Source organism: Petromyzon marinus, unplaced genomic scaffold, assembly GCF_048934315.1.
Source record: "Petromyzon marinus isolate PM22_M1 ecotype Great Lakes invasive population unplaced genomic scaffold, UKy_Petmar_22M1.pri1.0 PM_G_Scaffold_101, whole genome shotgun sequence".
NCBI lineage: Eukaryota > Metazoa > Chordata > Hyperoartia > Petromyzontiformes > Petromyzontidae > Petromyzon > Petromyzon marinus.
The window spans coordinates 416,820-441,590 of record NW_027422653.1 but is presented as its reverse complement, the minus strand read 5'-3'; the positions used below and the strand labels follow the sequence as shown (position 1 = coordinate 441,590).

Genomic DNA, 24,771 nt, shown 5'->3' with positions numbered 1-24,771 from the left:
TTTTCCCATCCGTAAACTTTAAAAGTTGTTAAATTAACAATTTAGTGCTATTTCGCATTATTTAAGTATTTCCTTGTGCCGCTAAAGCTGCCCGGGGGTTGCCCCTAGCAACGCTCGTGCGTCATCGGTGGAGGGTGGGGGGGGATTTCTCATTCGCGTTCAAAATGGTTTTACTTAACTTGATTCCTCTGTCGTGGTCAAATGTCGTGATAAAAATTTCGTCCACTTCCCGTCGTCCAATCAATTCCACATTTTGCACACGGTACTCAGATCCGGTGACAATGCATGTCTGTATAAAAATCGGCATCAATTAATCAATTAATTGGCTCCCTTAAAGCGATTAACATTTTGTATGGACGCCTTATTATTCATGTATATTTGTGTGTAGGTCAAAAACGCCGCGGTCCCTAAACTGTGGAATCGCCTCGCCTGCTCCGTGTGAATGAGTTACGGGCACCCTCACTCCACACAAACAAAAGTTGTACATTGAAGATTGATTTATAAAATAACCAATTAATTCAAGTAAGCGTTGATGTGTGAGCAGGCGCCGCATCATTGACGTACTTCTCGACGGTGAGTTGAACGAAGTTGTGACAAAAAAGTTATTAAACTTCATTCCTCTGTTTGATGTCGTGGTCAAATCTTGTACTCAAGATGTCGTCCACTTCCCGTTGTCCAATCGAGTTCTTTACTTTTTAGTGCACTTTAAAATAAAACCGTTTTAAAAGGAGTGTTTCACTATTCAAAAGCCACCACAACCATTTCAATGCTACGAAGCTTGGGCAATTATAATTGAGTTAATAAACATTCTTGTCATAACCATTCTTGTATTACTATCCGAGTGTCTACCCTTAATTAACTCCTGTCTGGTTCTCATGAACTAACCAAAGCAGCATTACATTTTTGTGAACAGGGCTGAGGGTTCAGAGCATATACATTCTAATCTCAAATCATCAGTGACGTCAATAACTGGAACAGAAGAGTATTCTTGGTTTTTTCGGTAAAGTCACCTCGTAGAAGGGAAACAATAAAATAATAAAAATATAAAACAATAAAATTCTCACGACGTTTCGACTGAAACACAAGAAGCAATCATCAGGTGTGAAAACCACAGCAAGAAAATTTCAAAAAAATTATTGCTGTGGTTTTCACACCAGAAAATTTGAAAAAAAATATTGCTGTGGTTTTCACACCTGATGATGATTGCTTCTTGTGTTGCAGTCGAAACGTGAGAATTTTATTGTTTTATATTTTTATTATTTTATTGTTTCCCTTCTACGTGGTGACTTTACCGAAAGAACCAAGAATATGAATCCCTGCAGTCACGAAAGCTTTAAATCGAAAAATGGAACAGATGTGTTATATTATCTTGTCTTTGTGAAACACAGATAAAAAGAGGCCTTCAACATTGATTGTGCCTTTGTACCAACAGTTGCTGAGTAGTCCAGTGCCATCACCATCAGAATCCACGGTCAATCCACTGCTGGATGAGGTTCTCAAAACGCTCTCACCATCTCCCGAGATCCCGAAAAGTATTAATCCACCCAGTACCTGCAGGTGATACTCATCAGCTGATAACATCCCGTCGTCTCGATGGGCATTCTATTGGCCGCATTCCATTCCTTGGCTGTCATTCCATCACTATCCTCAACCAACCATCAGCCAACATTCCATAACAGAATTCAACTAAGGGGAGAGTATTTTAAAGGATGCGATTAATTCACCCACCCATGGGATACGGGTCCATAATAGCAAATCATTACAGTCGCAGGCGCACGGCAAATTTAAACGATGGAGACACTACAGCACGCCGTCGATTTGCGGTGCGACAATGCAATTAACTGAGCTCGATTTTTCGATTTCAAGCTTTCGTGACTGCAAGGATTCATCTTCTTTGGTTCTTTCGGTAAAGTCACGTAGGTAAAAAATAAAACAACAAAAATCACGACGTTTTGGCCACACCTGATGAAGGCCGCTTGTGTTGTGGCCGAAACGTCGTGATTTTTGTTGTTTTATTTTTTACCTACGTGACTTTACCGAATAGAACCAAAGAGTATAGCCCTGTGAGCCATCCGGCTCGTGAATCGGAGTGCAACCACATCAAACAAAAAAACAAAAACACGAACAAGAAAAACATCTTACAGTGACTACTTTGTGTTGACTGTGCAAAACAGAAAATCCATGGAGAAAAAAAACCAGCAAAAATATTCCTGACAAAAAATCACCGTACACCACCAACGCTGTGTGCAAAAAAATCCCAGCGGGATGCAAGTCAAACAACAACAACAATGACCACAAAAACTTAGATTAAGGCCATTAGTACTACAACAAAACACACATGTCCAACGAGGTTGTTGTCGTGTGTGTGTGTGTATGCAGGGGTGTATTACCACTCGGGAGACAAAGGCGGCCGGCCGTGGTGCTGGCCGCCCACCCCCTCGTGTGATGTGCCGGCCTTCATCGGCGCCACTCGATAACGGCACCTCCCCCTAAAGTCTGTTAATGCTGTACAAGGGATACTTGTGTGTATCTATTATGGGGGGAGTGGTGGTTGCAGTAGCGAGACAACTGCACGATGTACCCCAGCTACCCCAGTTACATTCCCGGCCACGGCTAACACGAGTGAGGGATTCTGTTCGTCCCGGTCCTGGGTCTCCCCTGGGTCTACTCGGCATGGGGAGACAAAGGCGGCAACCGGGAACGGAGTTGGCCACGCCACCCTACCGTGCGCCGCGCGGGCCTTGAGAATCGCCGCCCACCCAGCAGCACATCCCACCGGCCAATCGAGTCTGGGGCCTGCAGGCGGGGGAGACGCGGTGGCTGTGGTAAGGGCTGACCCCGGTGTCTTGTGCGCATGGCCAGGATTTGCATATACCACGATCCAGAGGCGGAGCCGGGGGGGGGGGGTGACAGGGGGGGTGACATTCTGCGTGTAAGTGCACGCCACTCTTGTCTGGCGAACTCTGTGCCAACTGCAATGTCAGAGCGTGTCGCCAACCGATGGCGTCCGGTTCAACAGCCCGACTCTAAATCATTCTTGAAATTAACATTTGTTGAATGTCACCCCAGCCTGAAAATCCTGGCTCCGCCCCTGCCACGATCGCTACCCGCCGAGCTTAAAGGTCAAGAAGGAATTGGCTGGAGGCCCTGTCAGGAAGGGCAGATTGTGTAGCATGACGGGAGGGTGGGGTGGCTGTGGGGGATGACAGGGTGCAAGTGGTCGCGTCACCGCCCCCGTTGGGTTGTCAAAGACATAATCAAGTGACATTCTCTCTTGGTTAGTTTTAGTTTCATTTATTTTGGTATAGCCCTGTGAGCCATTCGGCTCTTGAATCGGGTGCAACCACAACAAACAAAAACACGAACAAGAAAACATCTTAAAGTGACTTTGTGTGACTGTGCAAACAGAAAATCCAGGAAAAAAAACATCTAAATATTCCTGAAATAGCACCGTACACCACCAACGCTGCGTGCAAAAATCCTAATGGGATGCAAGTCAAACAACAACAACAACAAGAAAACTAAGATTAAGGCCATCAGTCTAACAAGGCCCGCGTGTCATTGGAACACACGGGCCGTCACGGATACACGATTGTGTTGCCGTCACGTGACACGTCCAGCACAGTCACGTTGCAGCCCCGTGTCGTGCCATTAACAAGAAAGCAACACGTCACACGATTGTGTCACTGCCACACTGCCGATGCAGCGTCACCAAATAACGAGCAATTACATGTCGTAGAATCCATTGTTGTAGCGTGATCCCTGGACGAATTGCGCATTATTAATGTCAATTATTTTTTATTACAATTCCCCCATTGTAATAAGATGGTTTTTTGGGTTCTTATTTTTGTTTTTGTGTTTGTTGATGGCTCACAGGGCTACACCAAATAAACTGAACTGAACTTAGTAATAGGTTTTTACCCTTTTATCTGGCACCAAAACTGACACCTTTATACAAGGGGATCATGTTTGCAATAACCACAACACAAGCAGTCAAAATGCAAACAAAACAGACAACTCTGATAATGACATTGGCACTGTCCTTGAAGTTGATTGGTCCACACCCGAGACGGCATTTCTTAGAGCCCAGTCTCCACTAGCGTTGGACCAGACGACACCAAAAGGCGTATCTTGCTCCTGGCAAAGGAGGTCTCGTAATGAACTGAACTTAACCCGTGTCTACGCTCCTGGCCTTCAACACGGCGACACAAACCGGCGTCCCACGCGGTGCAGGATACTCGCTGAAACCTCGCGCATCGTGCGGCGTGGGGAGGCCTTCGTCCAGCAGCGGAGTGGAAGAGCAGCTGTCCGTGTGCGCAATGGGAACCGTCATGAGACTGGGACGCTCATGGAGCTTTGTTTTCAAGGAGTCTTTCGTTAAAGCCAGACGCCTGTTTGAGCGATGAGCTCCTGCAGGCATATTGCCACGTGACGTTGGCGCTGATGTTACGTAGGCCAGGCGATATTCATAATGTTTGGGATGCTTTCAATCGGCAACCCAAGCAATCGGGATGGCGAGATTAATCTTCTTGGTTCTGTCGGTAAAGTCACGTAGAATGGGAATCAAATAATAAAAATTAAACATAATAACTAAAGCGCTGTCTTCCCGACAGTTGTTTCTTCACCTGAGGAAGGCTACTTGTGTTGTGGCCGAAACGTCGTGAGAATTTTATTATGTTTTATTTTTATTACTTTATTATTTTACTTCCATTCTACGTGGTGACTTTACCGAAAGAACCAAGAAGATGAATTCCTGCAGTCACGAAAGCTTTAAAAAGGCAAGATTAATGTTTAGTTTTTGGCTGCTACAAATTTGCACGTACAATCTTAATTCGTTGAGCTTTCATTTGAGATAGCAAGGTCGCTTCTGAAATAGAGCTATATAGCTCACTGGGCCTTACCTGGTAAAATAATAAATAGTTGTAATAGTTTAATTGTAATGTACCATCCAAGGTTGGCATGCTTATATATATGTGTGTGATATAACCTGTCTTTGGTACATTAGCACTGGGATGATTGGCTGCCACCGTGTTCTAAACTTGTATTTACTACTGCACTTGTAATGACTATCGATCTATGACTTAAAGTTCTCGCTTTTAAACTCCTGGGAATTTGATTGGACAAGCACACACACACATCTCATTTTCATTATTTCCTTTTGGGAGTACAAATCTGCTCTGGAGCTGATTTGTTCATACGTCAGAGGTATTCCTGTGAGTTCCAAAAGCGTTCTGGTTCCATACACCTGCAAATGGGATTAGAAGAACCAAACATTGGCAAGAGAGGAAGGGCGGAGGTCAAGTAGAGAATTAAACAAATATATGTTGCGGCTAAGGTTGGGGGTGTTAATACTTAAGCTCTGTCTGTCTGTAACTTGGGCTCACAATTGCTCTCGTCAATATGATCCAATACGCGTACAACTTTAGTTTTAACTTGCGTTACTAGAGACTTGCCCAAAAAGAAAACGAGACAAATTGACCAAAGGGTTTCCCAAAACGTTTTCTGGCCAAGGTGATGACGTCAGAAAGCATGATGTCGTGTGACGTCATCTCATCGTCAAACTTAGAAGGCGATGCCATTGAATCATCACGTTCGTTACGTACGAAGCATCACATTAATCACGCGTCAGTAATCACAGGGAAAAAAAACAGTTCTAAATAATTGTTGTTTTTTATCGGTAAAGTCACGTATAAATAATAAATAATAAAATAACATTATAGCGTACGACGTTTCGGTTGCAACACAAGCAGCCATCATCAGGTACAGAAGAGCTACATTTAAGAGAGAGGGGAAACACATAACCCTAGATGTATACACAGACACCCAAGTAGGGGGAACTAACACCGACACAATAGGGGACACAGAGAGAGAAGCATACCAAACAGAGTTTAGCAGAATTTGGAAACCAAATAAAGCAACACAGACGGTCGGTCAAAACACAATTAACGCATAGCCTGGTTGATGACGTTATTTCAAAGATTGCTAAATTGCAAGTTAAGTATGAAATTTAAGATACAGACGGCACACACAGACATAGACACACATAAACTCTGTTTGGTATGCTTCTCTCTCTGTGTCCCCTATTGTATGTGTTAGTTCCCCCTACTTGGGTGTCTGTGTATACATCTGGGGTTATGTGTTTCCCCTCTCTCTTAAATTTATCTCTTCTGTACCTGATGATGGCTGCTTGTGTTGCAACCGAAACGTCGTACACTATTATGTTATTTTATTATTTCTTCTTTATACGTGACTTTACCGAAAAAAACAAAGATTAATTCCTGCAGTCACAAAAGCTTCGAACCAAGTTTAGTTCTAAAGAAATACAATTTTAAATCCAGATGATTTAAAATCGCATAGCTCCAGTGGCTTCCTAATATCGGAAGGAAGAGCGTTCCAGACGGCCGCGGCAGCGCATCTGAGAGTGTGCGATGCAGTGGCCGTCCTTGTTCGATGGCCAATCAAAATGTTGCGTTGCTACGTTTGATTTTATACATGGTAGGTTAAATTCGTGGCAATATCCTCAAATAACATTAACATGTGAAATGTTATAAATGTGTTGAACTATCAAACATATGCGCCGTTTCAATTGTTTACTGCTTGTGACATTTGAATCCACAATGATATAACGCACGCAGCTATTTTGCCAGTCTAATCGTGGGTCGGGTCGGGTGTGCGATTGATGTCTCTGGTCTGGCGGGCACAGACCACGTGCAGCGAAACGCCGTACACTCAGTGGTGACCACCTGGCTAGCTACACTAGTCACGTGATAACTAGTGTAGCTAGCGTGGTGGTCACCACCTGGCTAGCTACACCAGTCACGTGATAACTAGTGTAGCTAGCCTGGTGGTCACCACCTGGCTAGATACACCAGTCACGTGGTAACTAGTGTAGCTAGCCTGGTGGTCACCACCTGGCTAGATACACCAGTCACATGATAACTAGTGTAGCTAGCCTGGTGGTCACCACCTGGCTAGCTACACTAGTCACGTGTCTCTGGTCTGGCGGGCACGGACCACGTGCAGTGAAACGCCGTACACTCAGTGTTGCTGTGCCTCATCAGTTAGAGTTTTTAATTTCCGCCAACAAACCGCGTCAAATATATCCTCAGCTATCAACAACAAATTAAATACGTCATTTTATATTTTCCTCTCTCTCTCTCGAAAAACGAACCGTATTCCAAATATGTGCACGCAATACACATTCGCGAAAATCAAACACGCATGCCGTGATGAGTGCCGGTGACTCCAGGTTGTCTCTGGCCGCTGCTGGAGCTCACAGGAACATTCTGGTGAGTCGCTTTTAGGGGGGCTCACCGGTGCTCTGTGTACTACTATACACTGTACACTACTATACACTGTACGCTATACTATACACTGTACGCTATACTATACACTGTACACTATACACTGTACGCTATACTATACACTGTACACTATACACTGCACACTATACACTGTACGCTATACTATACACTGTACACTATACTATACACAACTATACACTACATTACTATACACTACACAACTATACACTGTACACTATACACAACTATACACTACATTACTATACACTACACAACTATACACTGTACACTATACACAACTATACACTACATTACTATACACTACACTACTATGCACTACATTACTATACACTACACTACTATACACTACACTATACCCTACACTACTATAAACTACAGTACTATACGCTACTATACACTATGCACTACTATACACTACAATGTAATATACACTACTATACACTACAATCGGTCCTGGGCCTCCCCTAGGTTGACTCAAAAGAGTAGCTGGTGTAGCGGTGTGTCGTAGTAAACAAAGCCACTGGGGAGACAAAGGCGGTTCGGCGTGGTGCTGGCCACCCACCCTCTCATGTGCCACAGTGCCGGCAGCCTTGATAGGTGCTTCTCTTCGCTAACAGCACTTGCCCCTATAGCCTGCCGTGGCTACACGGGGGACCTTTGTGTCTGTGTGAGTGATGACATGTGGCTCCGTGATGCCTCTGTCCGCTGGGATGCAGCTGAAGCCGGTGCCTGCGATGCTTCGTCTGCTGCAGTCGGTCGGTGTCGAGGGCGACACATTCACGTGGGAGCAGGTGGGTCCCATCACGACCACCAACACCATCATCATCTGCGTGGCTAGGAGATGTTGACTACCTCGCCTGGTGTACAGGAGGTCGTGGTACCCACCATCATCATTATCAGGGTGGCTAGGAGATGTTGACTACCTCGCCTGGTGTACAGGAGGTCGTGGATTCCATCGCGACCCTGACACCTGCTGTATAATTTGGATTTGCAGGATTATCACACATGGCTACGTGTGGTGCGAAAGAAGTTCAACATAGTACAGACGTTACACTCACCCACCCACTCACCCAACCACTCGTCCACCCACTCATTCACTGACCTACTCACTCAGCCACCCACTCACCCAACCACTCACCCACTCCATTTACCCACACACTAACACTCACTCATCCAACCACTCACTCATCCACTCACTCACCCAACCACTCACTCGACTCACCCTCTAACCCATCCACTCACCCTCTAACCCATCCACTCACTGACTAGTCCATCTCTTCCGCCCATGCCACTAAATCACTGATCCACCCACCCACTCACTGATTCTCTCACTGATCCACACACCCACTCACTCACCTACTCACTCACCTACCCACCTACTCACCCACTCAATCACTCAACCACCCACTCACCTACCCACCCACTCACCCACTCAATCACTCAACCACCCACTCACTAACTCATCCACTCACTCACCCACTCACTCACCCACCCACCTACTCACCCACTCAGTCACCCACTCGTGTGTGTGCATGCATGCGTGTGTGTGTGCGTGTGTGTGTGTGTGCGTCCCACGTAGGCGCACCACTACGTGGGACAATACATCAAGCGGAGACAACTTTACGATGTAGAGAGGCCGTACCTGGTGAGGTGTGGCGGGGACCCCCTGGGGGAGGTGTTTGGTGTGGAGGGATTCTCACTCAGAGATCCCAGGTGAGGGAGATACAAAGAGGGTGGAGAGAGAGTGGGTGGGTGAGTGAGTGTGGGTGAGCGGATGAGTTATTTAGTGAGTGAGTGGGAAGGCGAGTGGGGGAGTGAATTATTGAGTGGATGGGTGAGCTGTTTAGTGAGTGGGCGAGTGATTGAGTGGGTGAATATTCTTTGGTTCTTTCACTAAAGTCACGTAGATAGAAAAATTATATTAAAAAAGTGAAATAAAAATAAACAAGCACAAGAGAGAGAGGGGTGGAGAGAGAGAGAGGGGCGGGAGATAGAGCCTGCATCCAAACGCAGCCTGGATCTCCCTGTCTCTCTCTTCCAGACACTCGGTGGCAGCGCTGTTCGTGAAGTCATTCTCCATAGTGACGGCCGACAGCAGGCGAGGTGAAGTTCCCCTCCCTCCTCCTCACTCCCTCCCTCCTTCTCACTCCCTCCCCGGGTTCATAGCGCGACGTAGCACTAACTACTACTACACTACCGCTACCCATATACAGTCACACACTCACACACTCACACATTCACTCACTCACTCTCTTCTTTTTCTTCCCCTTCAGCCGGTGCCAACGTCACCACCACCTCCACCACTTCCTCTCCATCTTGCGCTCCGACCGGTGGCGGTGCTGTTGGGGTGGGTGGTGGTGGTGGTGGTGTGGGTGGTGGTGTGGGTGGTTGTGGTGGTGGTAGTGGTGTGGGTGGTGGTGGCGGTGGTGTAGGTGGTGGTTGTGATGGTGGTGGTGTGGGTGGTGGTGGTGTTGGTGTGGTTGGTGGTGTTGGTGTGGGTGGTGGTGTTGGTGTGGGTGGTGGTGGCAGTGGTGGTGGCGGTGGTGTGGGTGGTGGTGTTGGTGTGGGTGATGGTGGTGGTGTGGGTGGTGGTGTTGGTGTGGGTGGTAGTGTTGGTGTTGTTGGTGTGGTTGGTTGTGTGGGTGGTGCTGGTGGTGTGGGTGGTGCTGGTGGTGTTATCGTGGGTGAGTGCGTGGTGTGCCGGAGTGAGCCGCGTAGCTGCACGTTAGTTCACGGCGACAGCGGTTACCTTGCCACGTGCCGCCGCTGCGCCTTGGAGCTGCAGCGGCGTGGCATGGCCTGCCCACTCTGCCGCAGGGAGATCCACTCTGTGGTGCACACGTTCCTGTCCTGACACGACACACAACAGACACACACAGACACACACACAGACACAACAACAACAACCGCCATTCGCCACTAAGTGGCGGTGACATCACCACGACGCTTGTGCCAGGCTATGTGTACCCTGAGGCAACGTGAAGTGCAGAACGTCCGCTGGCAGGTCACAGGGCAAACCCAGGTGCCACGGGTCGACTGACTGAGATGACTGGCTGATGCACCACCTGTGCCTCCTACTGTGCCAACCTGCTGTGCTTTAGCCACCCGGCGCTCCGCTCGTTCTGAGCGTCGCTCCTCCGCCCTCCATTGTTGTTGGAGTGCGACTACCTCCAACTGCCCAGTAGCATCCTTCACGAGCCTCCTCCACAGAGGCCGATCTTGACACCGCTGGTACCGGTCATCGGCAAGTCCACTCAGCTCCACGTCCTCCTGTACCACATCACTCCATTTCTTCTCTAACCCGTGCCGCACCCGCTTAGCCCCCTCAATCCGGCCGAACAAAAGCTGTTTCGGCATGCGGTGGCAGGGCATGCGGGCTACATGACCCAGCCATTGCAGCCTTGCCCGCTGGAGGAGCTCACCGATGGGACCTTGCCCAGATCTTTGAAGGATTTGTGAGCTCCTCACACAATCCAGTCTGGTTAAACCCAGGATGGATCGTAGGCAGGCCAGCTTAAATGTTTCTAACCGGCGAAGATGTTCCATTAGGGGGGTCCACGTTTCGCAAGCGTAGAGAAGGGAGGGAATGACCGTGGCCGAGAGGACCTGAAGCTTAGTGCGGAGCGACAGACCAGGTAGCTTCCACACAGCGTTACGCAACCGATGAAAAGATATTGCCGCTCGACTGATTCGGAGTGAGACCTCTGCTGTTAAACTGGTGCCAATCATAAGCACACTGCCCAGGTATGGGAAACTCTCCACTCTCTCCACAACTGCCCCATCACCGATTGGGAGTTGTGGGGGTGGAGTGTCCGATGGTACAAAATACACAGACATACACACACAGACACGCACACACACAGACATGCACAACAATAACAACAACTGCCATTCGCCACTAAGTGGCGAATCGCGTCACCACGACGCTTGTGCCAGGACATGTGCACCTTGAGGCCACGTGAAGTGTCGAACGACCGCTGGCAGGAGGTCACGGGGCAGACCCAGGTGCCACGGGTCGACTGACTGAGATGAGATACACACAAAGAGACACAGAGAGACAGATACACAGACACAGATACACACAGACACACACAGACACAGATACACAGAGAGACAGAGAGAGACAGAGAGAGACAGATAGATACACAGAGAGCGTTTGTTAATTTATGTCTCCTTAAGGACAATTTAATGTTCATGTTTTTACCTCAGAATGTAAAAAAAAATGTTCCTCGTAATGTTCAAAATATTTTTTTGTCTACCTCAGAATGTTTATAAAAAAATTAACCTCAGAATGTTATTTTTTACCTCAATGTAAAAAAGATTTGCTTTTACCTCAGAATATAAAAAAAATGTTTACCTCAATGTAGAAATTCTATTTTTTTACCTCACTCGCACTCTTGAATGCGTTTATTGCCGTTTAATATATTAAACTTTTGCACATTTTACCTCATCGTTTCCTGTCATCACTTTACGAGTTCACCGTGTGTGCACTGTGTGTGTGGGGAGCGTTGGTGCGGCAAAGCAAACCCCTCCAGTGAAGGCCCCCCGTGTGGCATCTAACAGACTGTAGGGGCAAGTGTCTCTTAGCAGCTCGCAGCAGCTGCGACCACCGTCACGACAAAATTATCTTACATCCACGTCCACCCTCTGTGAATATTCACACGCACGTGGGAGACGCGCTAACCCATCCCTAGCGATCCGAGCGGTGCGTCTTAAGAGTGCGAGGATTATTCTCCTGGCCGCTCTAACGCCGTTCCCACGTGACGAGCGACCGGACGGAGCTGCTTTCACTTGGTGCAGGGCAGGCCGCTCGCGTGGACCAAGATTGGCACAGCAGCTCAGTGGGGGGCCCCCCTACACCCTGGTGGCAATACACTTAGTTTAGTTTTACTTAGGGTCTCTGTTAGTGTGGGTCTCTGTGGGTATCTGTGTGGGTCTCTATGGGTCTCTGTGGGTCTCTGTGGGTCTCTATGAGTATGGGTCTCTGTGGGTCTCTGTGGGTATGGGTCTCTGTGGGTCTGTGTGGGTCTCTATGAGTATGGGTCTCTGTGGGCCTGTGTGGGTCTCTATGAGTGTGGGTCTCTGTGAGTCTATGTGGGTCTCTGTGAGTCTGTGTGGGTCTCTATGAGTATGGGTCTCTGTGAGTGTGTGTGGGTCTCTATGGGTCTCTGTGGGTCTATGTGGGTCTCTATGAGTATGGGTCTCTGTGGGTGTCTGTGTGGGTCTCTATGAGTATGGGTCTCTGTGGGTGTCTCTGTGGGTCTGTGTGGGTCTCTATGAGTATGGGTCTGTGGGTCTATGTGAGTGTGGGTGTCTGTGGGTCTCTGTGAGTCTATGTGGGTCTCTATGAGTCTCTTTGGGTGTCTGTGCGTCTCTATGAGTCTCTGTGGGTGTCTCTGTGGGTCTCTATGAGTCTCTGTGGGTGTCTCTGTGGGTCTCTATGAGTCTCTGTGGGTGTCTCTGTTGGTCTGTGTGGGTCTCTGTGAGTATGTGTGGGTCTCTATGAGTATGGGTCTCTATGAGTATGGGTCTCTATGAGTCTCTGTGGGTCTCTGTGAGTATGGGTCTCTATGAGTCTGTGAGTCTGTGTGGGTCTCTGTGGGTCTCTATGAGTCTCTATGGGTCTGTGTGGGTCTTTCCCTCCCCCCCCCTTTATCCCCTGGCCGTCGCCTCCCCCTCGGGTGCGGCCACGCCCACACCTCATCCAATCAGGAGTCTCTGGCTCACGGATGACGCGTCACCTCCGGCTTCCGGCGCTCAGCAGCACTTCCGGGGGCGTGGAGAGTCCTGGGAGTCGGCGGCTGCGTCACGTGACGACTCCCACGTGGCTGCGTGCTGCCCGCTCCGTCCGTAGTTACCGTGAAAGACTTGAGACTTGCTGTATTTAGACTATATCGTGACATATTGAGGCGTTTAAACAATCACGGTTTGTTACTTGAACGATTTCCCTTCCCGCCGTGTAATAATGGACAGTATTTGGTAAGACTTTGTTTTGTTTTTCATCATAACGGGACACATTTTTTACATTATTCCACATGCATAGCGGGGGGTAGGGTGTGAGCTTGAGACGTTTGGAAGCCGGTTTAGCATGAGCACTTTTAAGATTTCGTCAATAATGTAATCGGTGTTGCTCAAGCAAATGCATTATGAAGTTTGCACACGTGTCAATAACAAATTGCATTTATTTTTTACACATGGGAAAATGTGTTCATTTTTTTTTTGCAGAAAATTGCAAATGTAGTTTCTTTTCCAAGTGTTGTGAAAATTCTGCCTTTATTCTTAATGCTCTGTTGAGCACGAAGTGCCCGTGGCGTAACCTGTGGTAATCTCCATATATATGAAAGGCAAAGTTGTGATTGTGTGTGTTGTCTGTACTTCTCCACATGCAACAAACTGGAAATTTGCCATGTGGGTACTTTCCAGACTGTACACCATGCACAAATTATGAAAATACACTTTTGTATATTTTTTTTGGGGGGGGGGCTCAATGTATTTATTTTTTGCATGGCAAGTGAGCTGTGACGTCAAATCTGTCACGTGACCACTTGTGTGCACCCAGCACGTGCCTGTCCGAGTAATAAACTCCACTTGTGAACACTTGTGTGTACCCAGCACGTGCCTGCCCAAGTAATAAACTCCACTTGTGTGTACCCAGCACGTGCCTGCCCGAGTAATAAACTCCACACGTGAACACTTGTGTGTACCCAGCACGTGCCTGCCCGAGTAATAAACTCCACACGTGAACACTTGTGTGTGTACCCAGCACGTGCCTGTCCGAGTAATAAACTCCACTCGTGAACACTTGTGTGAACCCAGCACGTGCCTGTCCGAGTAATAAACTCCACTCGTGAACACTTGTGTGAACCCAGCACGTGCCTGTCCGAGTAATAAACTCCACTCGTTAACACTTGTGTGTGTACCCAGCACGTGCCTGTCCAAGTAATAAACTCCACTCGTTAACACTTGTGTGTACCCAGCACGTGCCTGTCCAAGTAATAAACTCCACTCGTTAACACTTGTGTGCGCCCAGCACGTGCCTGTCCAAGTAATAAACTCCACTCGTGAACACTTGTGTGAACCCAGCACGTGCCTGTCCGAGTAATAAACTCCACTCGTTAACACTTGTGTGTACCCAGCACGTGCCTGTCCGAGTAATAAACTCCACTCGTGAACACTTGTGTGAACCCAGCACGTGCCTGTCTGAGTAATAAACTCCACTCGTGAACACTTGTGTGTACCCAGCACGTGCCTGTCCGAGTAATAAACTCCACTCGTGAACACTTGTGTGTACCCAGCACGTGCCTGTCCGAGTAATAAACTCCACTTGTGTGTACCCAGCACGTGCCTGTCCAAGTAATACACTCCACTCGTGAACACTTGTGTGTACCCAGCACGTGCCTGTCCGAGTAATAAACTCCACTTGTGTGTACCCAGCACGTGCCTGTCCAAGTAATAAACTCCACACGTGAACACTTGTGTGTACCCAGCACGTGCCTGCCCAAGTAATAAACTCCTGAGCACGAGGCGCGAGCGACTAACCAAGACATGGACAGAAGCGAGTGGTGGCAAGGCGAGTTGGCAGACGACGTCTACCGCGTCCTTCGAGAGAAGGTATCCGCCTCTCTCATTAATAGGCCTCCTACACGCAGACGCAAATCCCACGAACTGATTTACATGGCACGTACGTTTGAGTGCTCGACTCGCAGTGGGAAAGTTGCAAGTTCAATCCTGGCCAGCGGGTCGACCCGGCCCCCTATCTCTCCGGGGACTATAACACGAGCGATATGGTACCTTGTGGAAGAATAAAAGTGGCTGTGCTTTGGAGGTACGGATCTCCACACCTTATGGTTTTTTTTCATCATAGGCTGAGGACTACCGAATGAGTTCTTCGCCATCTTTCACTCGCTTGAACAGGGAGACAATTTGGCCCGTGGCTTTTGTCACTCTTGGTTTGCGTGACGGCGAAAATTAACTGCTGTGGCCCACCGTAACCGGGCACGTCGCCTCCTTAGACCCCCAGAATAATCTATTATCGTTTAAAAACACCTCTTGACCTCTTGACCCAACTCTACAGCGTCCCAACTGCTCTCCCAACCCCGTGTCCTCTGTTTTTTCCCCCTCACAGGAGCTGTCGCTGCCTCGGTTTTGCGCACGCTCGCCCCAGCTGCACCTCCGTCGCCACTTCGTCGACCTCCTGGCAACTCTGAGCGAGCAGCTGCAGCTGGGTGTGGCCACGCACCACCTGGCCATCCCGATGTTAGACGTGTTCATGGACCGCCACAACATCACCGTCCGCTGCCTCTACACCTGCTCAATCTGCTACCTCATTATAGCAGGTCGGTCAATCGCTCACGTGACCCACCCACCCACCCGATCACTCGCTCATCTCTCGCTCGCACGCTTGGTCGCTTGTTCACCGTCGGCATGCGTGTCCCTGACACCCTGTGCAGCCAAGTTCGAGGAGATGGGTGAGCAGGTGCCGCGACTGGACTGGGTGAACCGGCTGGAGGTGATGACCAAGCAAGGGCTGAGTCTGTCCAAGGAGGAATTGCAGCAGACGGAGGTAGCTGCATGCCCATATTAATTTGGCATGCAATGTTTCACCCCAGAACCGTTCTGTGCATTGTCATGATTCAAGGTCGCGATTTGATTCAAGAAACCAATTGTTTTGTCTTGTTACTTTACAATCTTACTCTTTGGGTCTGTCGGTAAAGTCACGTAGATAGAAAAATAATTTTAAAAATCTCGACGTTTCGATGGCAACACAAGCAGTCGTCCTCATGTGATTGCTTTTGTTGCGATCGAAACGTCAAAGACCCAAAGAATATGAACACATCATCTCTGTTTCATGCCAACTAATTATTCTGTAGACAATTTGAATGTACAGCCCGAATTTGAATATAGAAGCGTGTCTTCTTACTAGATAACAGGAAGGCAAAAGCTGCAGAATAACATTACCACAGCAGACCTGACGAATGAACGTGGAGTGGTGCTCATTTATTTGTATGGCACTGGAACAAGTGCAGGAAATTCTCCCATCCTATGGTGGGGCTCAGTCTCTCCATAAAACAATCACCCCGTGACGATTTGCTTGCGATGCGATGGAAACGTCGTGATATTTTTTATTAATTTTTCAAATCTACGTGGCTTTACCGACAGACCCAAAAGAATATGATGGTCTTCTTTGGTTCTTTCGGTAAAGTCACGTAGAATGAGAATAAAATAATAACTTGATAAAATAAAATAACACAATAATGAGAATATTATTGTGTTATTTTATCAATTTATTATTTTATTCTCATTCTACGTGACTTTACCAAAAGAACCAAAGAAGATGAATCCTTGCAAGTCACGAAAGCTTCAAATCGAAATTTAATATGATGGTCATTGCATTTACCCGTGCAGACGAAGGGCCGAGTTGACTCCTTGACCAGACATTTGAACTGTTTTGCGAGCCATGCACCAAATAAACCCTCCAGGCAACACGCAGCAGCGTGGCGGACTGAATGCTTCACGGAGTGGTGGCAGCTGTGCCGTGCCAGCCCACTCTCCCGTCTGCCTCCCCCCTGCACAGTTCCTGCTGCTGCGTACAATCGACTGGAACCTGTGCACGCCCACAGCGGCGCACTTCGTGGACCACTTCCTGTGGCTGTCGCGGCGTGAGGACGCCCCGGCTGGAGGCTCGTCCTACCGGCACGCGTACACCATCAAGTACACGGCCCACTTCCTTCAGCTCGCCCTGCAAGGTGCTCGCAGAGCTGTAGAGGAGCGCTTCGTAGGCACCGGCCTTGCAGCGCTAAGGTGACCGGCGACAGAAGGGGCAGTGCCTGAAACGTCACCGAATATATATATTTTTGTCCAACGTCGGAATGTTTGTTCAAATGTTCAGGGTGCCGTTGGCCCAACGTTCCTCATTCACTGGGTGCTTGTGCGTTTAAGCGTCTGTGTGCCTGCCTGTCATTCCTGTGTGCAGGGTAGAGGTGGCGTAGCGGTTAGCGCTACGCTGCAGCTACGACCCTGGACACCCTGGTCCAACGCCCGCTCACGGCTATCACCGGTGACGATTATCTGAACCGGTCCTGGGCCTCCCCTAGGTCGACTCGGCCTCAAATGAGTAACTCAATGCGGTGTGTAAACATCGCCAGCACTGGGGAGACAAAGGCGGCCGGGCGTGGTGCTGACCGCCCACCCCCTCGTGTGTCGTGCCGACCTTCATAGGTGCTGCTACTCGCTAGCAGCACTTGCCCCAACAGTCTGTTAAGGCTAAACGGAGGGTTATTGTCTTTGTTTGTGTGTATGCAGACCACGTATTCCTGAGTTTCCGTCCATCCGTGGTGGCGGCTGCAAGCATAGCATTGGCCCGTATAGAAGTGAAGCTGCCCTCTGCGTGGACTCTGTACATGCAACACTTCACTGGCCTTGCCTGGGAGATGATCCTGCCATGCGCGGAGCAGCTGATTTGGTGATTTGCACGACAAACAACACAAAGCTCTCCTAAGTGACCGTTTAAGAGACCTATTAAGGCTGAGTTGTGGCTCACGAGGCAGCAACGTGCTCTTTTCTCTCCACAATTTATGTTTACAAACCATACCGGTTACCCGTTAAAGCCGAATTTATCCAAGGGAAATTGAATACAGGTTATGCATCGCTGCCCAAACCATCACTGCTGCCCAAACCGTCACTGCTTTAAGATTAACTGTTAGTCACAGGAAGGTGAAAGTGTCTCCCAGATCAACTGAGCAATGTCGGTGGGACCAAGGTAGTCATGTCGATTCAACATTCACACGGTGGAGGCCAGTATCTCCAGAGGACAAATACTGTTGTCAAGTTGGCATGACGAGAGACTACTAAAAAAACCAACGAGTATGCCATTGTGCAACAGATGGCAAATATTTTAAACAATATCCATGACGACTAAATGAAGCTGATATGTGGATTCCTGTGCGTGCGAATTTCACGTCCTAGTCCATCACGGATGCCCTGAGACTCGGTGAGGGGCCCCAGCATTACCCATGGTGCCTTGTGACTCATTGGTAGATGGGCCCTTATGGTTGAGGTTTCTCATCACCTTGCTGAATTAAATAAGCAGATGAACGCTAAACGAGTAGACATTCTTACGGTGCTGTTGCTGGCTTCTTAGCATTTTGGGCCTGTGCTTAGCGACCGTTATTTAAACTTAACAACATTAAGTTGCACACTCTTAATTTTTAGAGATTGGGAAGTATGCTTTTCAGATTTTGCCCCGGGGTTTTTTCCACTTATGCTATATTGAGGACAAACTACTACAAACGACAGTACTATGCAGTGGTGTTAATTACTGCAGTACATCCCATGTGTTTTTATTGATGTCAAATTATTATATTGCTGTCAAGGGCACGGTGTGATATTGGGTTCAAGGATTACAAGATGGCTTGAACCTAACATGATTAGACACACAGGCATGGACCTGTGTGTGTCAAGATGGGCTTGAACCTAATATGATTAGACACACAGGCATGGACCTGTGTGTGTCAAGATGGGCTTGAACCTAACATGATTAGACCCACAGGCATGGACCTGTGTGCGTCAAGATGGGCTTGAACCTAACATGATTAGACACACAGGCATGGACCTGTGTGTGTCAAGATGGGCTTGAACCTAACATGATTAGACACACAGGCATGGACCTGTGTGTGTCAAGATGGGCTTGAACCTAAAATGATTAGACCCACAGGCATGGACCTGTGTGTGTCAAGATGGGCTTGAACCTAACATGATTAGACACACAGGCATGGACCTGTGTGTGTCAAGATGGGCTTGAACCTAACATGATTAGACCCACAGGCATGGACCTGTGTGTGTCAAGATGGGCTTGAACCTAACATGATTAGACCCACAGGCATGGACCTGTGTGTGTCAAGATGGGCTTGAACCTAACATGATTAAACACACAGGCATGGACCTGTGTGTGTCAAGATGGGCTTGAACCTAACATGATTAGACACACAGGCATGGACCTGTGTGTGTCAAGATGGGCTTGAACCTAACATGATGAGACCCACAGGCATGGACCTGTGTGTCTGTTCTAACTCTACGTCCTCCCCCTGTGTTCGAACTCTTCAGTAAATACAACTTCAACAGGAAGCAGGTCATGGAGCTTCAGGAAAATCCTGCTGTCCACTCTGAGCAGCCCTCCCACTCAGCCTCAGCCATACCACGTGTGCCTCGTCACCAGTCAACTCAACAGCAGCAGCAGCAGCAGCCACAGCCACTACAGCAGCCACAGCAACAGCAGCAACAGCAGCAGCAACAGCAGCAGCCACAGCAGCAGCAACAGCAGCAACAGCAGCAGCAGCAACAGTAGCAACAACAGCAACAACAGCAACAGCAACACCAGCAACAGCAACAACAGCAACAGCAGCAGCAGCTACAGCAGCAGCAGCAGTCACAGCAGCAGCAACAGCAGCAACAAATGATGCAGCAGCATCAGCAGCAGCCACAGCAGCAGCAGGAGGAGCAGAAGCACTGAGTGCCCACGCCGTGCCCCCCACGCCGTGCCCCCCACGCCGTGCCCCCCACGCCGTGCCCCCCACGCCGTGCCCCCCCCCCCCCCACGCTGCCTCGTGCCGGCCAAGCATCTGGTGCCCAAGTCGGTGCAGACGCCACCTGTGGAGGTGGGTCAGGAGATGGAGTCGTCGTCGCCGCCGCTGCCGCCGCCGTTCAGCAAAGAGACCCTTGGCAACATTTGGGATGACCACGATTTGGCCGCGCAAGCCGCGTGTCAGCAGGAACCTGGCCATCGAGCCGCACAACAGATATATCGGCGGGCTGTGCGGCGCTTGATGTTGCGTTTTCGGCAGGGCACTGATTTCAGGAATGCAGAACGCGGAGCGAGTTGTCGGTCAAAGCTCAGCTCGTCAGAGCTTTGGTCGGCAAGCTGGGGGGGTGGGGGGTGTTCAAGGGGGCTGTAGATTACCGGCAACGAAAGCGTCGCAGAATCTTCGTGACGGTTGCAAATTTCAATTAATGAGGTGTCGTGCCGCACGCAATCCCGCGAATATCGCAAACCGACTTCCGCTGGTCAAGAGGCCAGCCGAACGCCGACAAATAGTGGGTCGGCCTGCAGTTAAAAGCCACGCTGTTGGGGCCCGGCTCCGCTCTGGCCATTTTATGTTTGGCCATGAATTCAAATGGCCAAAGAGACATAGTAAGAATTGTCTTCAAGCCTAAGTGAGCATTGGTTGATGCTTATTTTCACGGGAGTTTCTCAGCCAATGAAGGTATTTTTTAAGGACATGTCTGTGAAGCGATCGTTGCCGTTCCACAAAGCGGTACTTACTGCGTCAATCCCGGAGGAATAATTGGTCGCGAAAGCCTACGTGTTAAACTGGAATAATTGTAGAATCCACCTCTGTGTGCGAATTGAACTGGCGACTATCTGGTTATAGGTTGGACACTTTTATCACTGCGCTACACTGAACAACATTACCAAATACACTGAACATAATGTGCCATCTGTTTAGCCGTTAAAAGAATTGAGGAGAAAAAAATAACCATGCGTGGAATTTGTACCAATCTCATGTCTCTGTTGCGGGGCATAGTGTTAGCCCAAAGCCACCCAGACACTTCCATTAAACAGTGCGAACTCTCTGCTACTTGTTTTTATATATTGCGACCTTGTCACTTATGCATCTCTCAGAAAGAATGTGTATTAATGAAATTACGTGAAATTGTAGGGATGGCAAAGTCAGGTTCGCAGTTTTCTGCATCGACATGTGAAAGATGCTGCTACGGACAGGTGTAATGCTGTAATTTCATTGTGGATAATTATGTACACTTTAAATGGGCACATTTAATCCTGTGTGTGACTGGGTGACAGCATTTAGATTCAGAATTATCTCTTGCATGTGAGACAAGGGAATCATTCATTGTTTTAGACTATTAATCTAGAGAAAATTGTGTTACTGATAAAACTGTCTTCCTGCTCAAACGATCATGGCATGATATTCGTATTTGTGGTCCTGATCCAGTGTTGGTAATTCCTTTAATATCACCATCAAAGACTAGTTAAACCTGCAATTGACGAAAAAATCCGATCATAACAGCACAGGTTGTAAAATCATGTTTTACTTGCGAATAAACACCAACGGTTTCTTCTTAAGCAGTGCATTGTGGTTCTCTTACCTTTGGTCACTGTCAAAATAAATCTGAGCAAATCTGACCGACTGTCAGGTAGCACAATACAGAGATGGGTAACTCTAGGCCCATTTAGTCATTGATCAGACTCATCAGTGTGGTATCATCACCAATACAGAGATGGGTAACTCTAGGCCCATTTAGTCATTGATCAGACTCATCAGTGTGGTATCATCACCAATACAGAGATGGGTAACTCTAGGCCCATTTAGTCATTGATCAGACTCATCAGTGTGGTATCATCACCAATACAGAGATGGGTAACTCTAGGCCCATGTAGTCATTGATCAGACTCATCAGTGTGGTATTATCACCAATACAGAGATGGGTAACTCTAAGCCCATTTAGTGATTGATCAGACTCATCAGTGTGGTATCATCACCAATACAGAGATGGGTAACTAGGCCCATGTAGTCATTGATCAGACTCATCAGTGTGGTATCATCACCAATACAGAGATGGGTAACTCTAGGCCCATGTAGTCATTGATCAGACTCATCAGTGTGGTATCATCACCAATACAGAGATGGGTAACTCTAGGCCCATTTAGTCATTGATCAGACTCATCAGTGTGGTATCATCACCAATACAGAGATGGGTAACTCTAGGCCCATGTAGTCATTGATCAGACTCATCAGTGTGGTATTATCACCAATACAGAGATGGTTAACTCTAAGCCCATTTAGTGATTGATCAGACTCATCAGTGTGGTATCATCACCAATACAGAGATGGGTAACTAGGCCCATGTAGTCATTGATCAGACTCATCAGTGTGGTATCATCACCAATACAGAGATGGGTAACTCTAGGCCCATGTAGTCATTGATCAGACTCATCAGTATGGTATCATCACCAATACAGAGATGGGTAACTCTAAGCCCATTTAGTGATTGATCAGATTCATCAGTGTGGTATCATCACCAATACAGAGATGGGTAACTCTAGGCCCATGTAGTCATTGATCAGACTCATCAGTGTGGTATTATCACCAATACAGAGATGGGTAACTCTAAGCCCATTTAGTGATTGATCAGACTCATCAGTGTGGTATCATCACCAATACAGAGATGGGTAACTAGGCCCATTTAGTCATTGATCAGACTCATCAGTGTGGTATCATCACCAATACAGAGATGGGTAACTCTAGGTCCATGTAGTCATTGATCAGACTCATCAGTGTGGTATCATCACCAATACAGAGATGGGTAACTCTAGGTCCATTTAGTCATTGATCAGACTCATCAGTGTGGTATCATCACCAATACAGAGATGGGTAACTCTAGGCCCATTTAGTCATTGATCAGACTCATCAGTGTGGTATTATCACCAATACAGAGATGGGTAACTCTAAGCCCATTTAGTGATTGATCAGACTCATCAGTGTGGTATCATCACCAATACAGAGATGGGTAACTAGGCCCATGTAGTCATTGATCAGACTCATCAGTGTGGTATCATCACCAATACAGAGATGGGTAACTCTAGGCCCATGTAGTTATTGATCAGACTCATCAGTGTGGTATCATCACCAATACAGAGATGGGTAACTCTAGGCCCATTTAGTCATTGATCAGACTCATCAGTGTGGTATCATCACCAATACAGAGATGGGTAACTCTAGGCCCATGTAGTCATTGATCAGACTCATCAGTGTGGTATTATCACCAATACAGAGATGGTTAACTCTAAGCCCATTTAGTGATTGATCAGACTCATCAGTGTGGTATCATCACCAATACAGAGATGGGTAACTAGGCCCATGTAGTCATTGATCAGACTCATCAGTGTGGTATCATCACCAATACAGAGATGGGTAACTCTAGGCCCATTTAGTCATTGATCAGACTCATCAGTGTGGTATCATCACCAATGCTCACTGCAGTGAAGACTGCCTCTGGCAAGCCACACATGTAGAGTTACCACTTTCACACCGCGGGGTCAATTAGCTGGGCTAAATCAAAGCTGCTTGAGAAAAATACAATACAAACTCAGCGTCTGATGTCACGCTACTGCTAAGGCAAGATGAGCCTATCATAATAGTAACACTGTGTGTCTGTGTACACCTATGTTAATCACACTGTGTGTGTACACCTATGTTAATCACACTGTGTGTATACACTATGTTAATCACACTGTGTGTGTACACCTATGTTAATCACACTGTGTGTGTACACCTATGTTAATCACACTGTGTGTACACCATGTTAATCACACTGTGTGTGTACACCTATGTTAATCACACTGTGTGTGTACACCATGTTAATCACACTGTGTGTGTACACCATGTTAATCACACTGTTTGTGTACACCACGTAGAAGGGAAACAATAAAATAATAAAAATATAAAACAATAAAATTCTCACGACGTTTCGACTGCAACACAAGAAGCAATCATCATCAGGTGTGGACCAATCAGTTTGAAGGACAATGCCACGTACATATTATCATAGTGTTTGTGTTTTGTTTACATTTTGACTGCAGGTATTGTGGTTAATGTAGCGACATGAATCCTTGTAAAAAGGTTTCAGTTTTGTTGCCAGAAAAAAAGGGGAACCCCCCCACCCCTATTATTGTTATTATTATTGTTATTATTATTGTTGTAATTATGATGATGATGCAGTGATCACCTTTGTGTTGGGTGGTTTTGACTGTAGCCGCGGCGAGGATGACCCAGAGTCTGCGTGAGGGGTTTATGGTCCTCCTGCATAGACCCAGATGTTGATGAGGCCTGTCAACCCCCTTGCCAGCACCACCATCACCACCATCACCACCATCATCATCACCATCATCATCACCACCATCACCACCATCACCATCATCATCACCACCACCATCATCACCACCACCAACCATCACCCTCACCACCATCATCATCACCATCACCACCATCACCACCACCCTCACCACCATCATCATCACCATCACCACCACCCTCACCACCACCACCATCACCACCATCCTCACCACCCTCACCACCATCACCACCACCACCCTCACCACCACCATCATCACCACCATCACCACCACCACCATCACCACCACCATCACTACTACCACCCTCACCACCACCATCACCACCACCACCATCACCACCACTATCACCACCACCCTCACCACAACCATCACCCTCACCACCACCATCACCACCACCCTCACCACCATCACCACCATCACTACCACCACCCTCACCACCACCACCATCACCACCACCATCACCACCACCATCACCACCATCACCACCACCCTCACCACCATCACCACCACCCTCAC

The 24,771-nt window shown here is 47.9% G+C and overlaps 2 protein-coding genes across 3 annotated transcripts; both read left to right on the top strand.

The window, feature by feature from the left end:
- The first annotated feature begins 7,229 nt into the window (after positions 1–7,229).
- Positions 7,230–11,885, top strand: LOC142908802 (E3 ubiquitin-protein ligase Mdm2-like). Its single transcript, XM_076059411.1, has 6 exons — positions 7,230–7,289; positions 8,042–8,116; positions 8,905–9,038; positions 9,367–9,428; positions 9,599–9,672; positions 11,832–11,885. The coding sequence occupies exons 1-6, from the start codon at positions 7,230–7,232 to the stop codon at positions 11,883–11,885; spliced, it is 459 nt and encodes a 152-aa protein (XP_075915526.1).
- Positions 11,886–13,108: 1,223 nt separating this feature from the next.
- On the top strand, positions 13,109–19,898 carry LOC142908810 (cyclin-J-like). Of its 2 annotated transcripts, none has more exons than XM_076059426.1 (7): positions 13,109–13,304; positions 14,813–14,936; positions 15,451–15,661; positions 15,776–15,888; positions 16,900–17,071; positions 17,628–17,787; positions 19,428–19,898. In XM_076059426.1, exons 2-7 carry the CDS (start codon positions 14,871–14,873, stop codon positions 19,666–19,668), a joined length of 963 nt encoding a protein of 320 aa, XP_075915541.1. In that variant the 5' UTR covers positions 13,109–13,304; positions 14,813–14,870; the 3' UTR covers positions 19,669–19,898. The 2 variants fall into 2 exon arrangements, with proteins under 2 accessions (XP_075915541.1, XP_075915542.1); XM_076059427.1 differs by having other exon boundaries at positions 16,900–17,126; positions 19,428–19,513.
- Positions 19,899–24,771: the final 4,873 nt, after the last annotated feature.

What these genes read in the sequence shown, in the direction of transcription:
- LOC142908810 (XM_076059426.1), top strand. Translation starts at nt 14,871, where the DNA reads ATGGACAGAAGCGAGTGGTGGCAAGGCGAGTTGGCAGACGACGTCTAC. An exon ending in CTGCTACCTCATTATAGCAG is followed by an intron (nt 15,662 to 15,775) that starts GTCGGTCAATCG and finishes CACCCTGTGCAG; the next exon opens with CCAAGTTCGAGGAGATGGGT. An exon ending in AGGAATTGCAGCAGACGGAG is followed by an intron (nt 15,889 to 16,899) that starts GTAGCTGCATGC and finishes CCCCCTGCACAG; the next exon opens with TTCCTGCTGCTGCGTACAAT.
- LOC142908802 (XM_076059411.1), top strand. Translation starts at nt 7,230, where the DNA reads ATGAGTGCCGGTGACTCCAGGTTGTCTCTGGCCGCTGCTGGAGCTCAC. An exon ending in GAGCTCACAGGAACATTCTG is followed by an intron (nt 7,290 to 8,041) that starts GTGAGTCGCTTT and finishes GCTGGGATGCAG; the next exon opens with CTGAAGCCGGTGCCTGCGAT. An exon ending in ACACATTCACGTGGGAGCAG is followed by an intron (nt 8,117 to 8,904) that starts GTGGGTCCCATC and finishes CGTCCCACGTAG; the next exon opens with GCGCACCACTACGTGGGACA.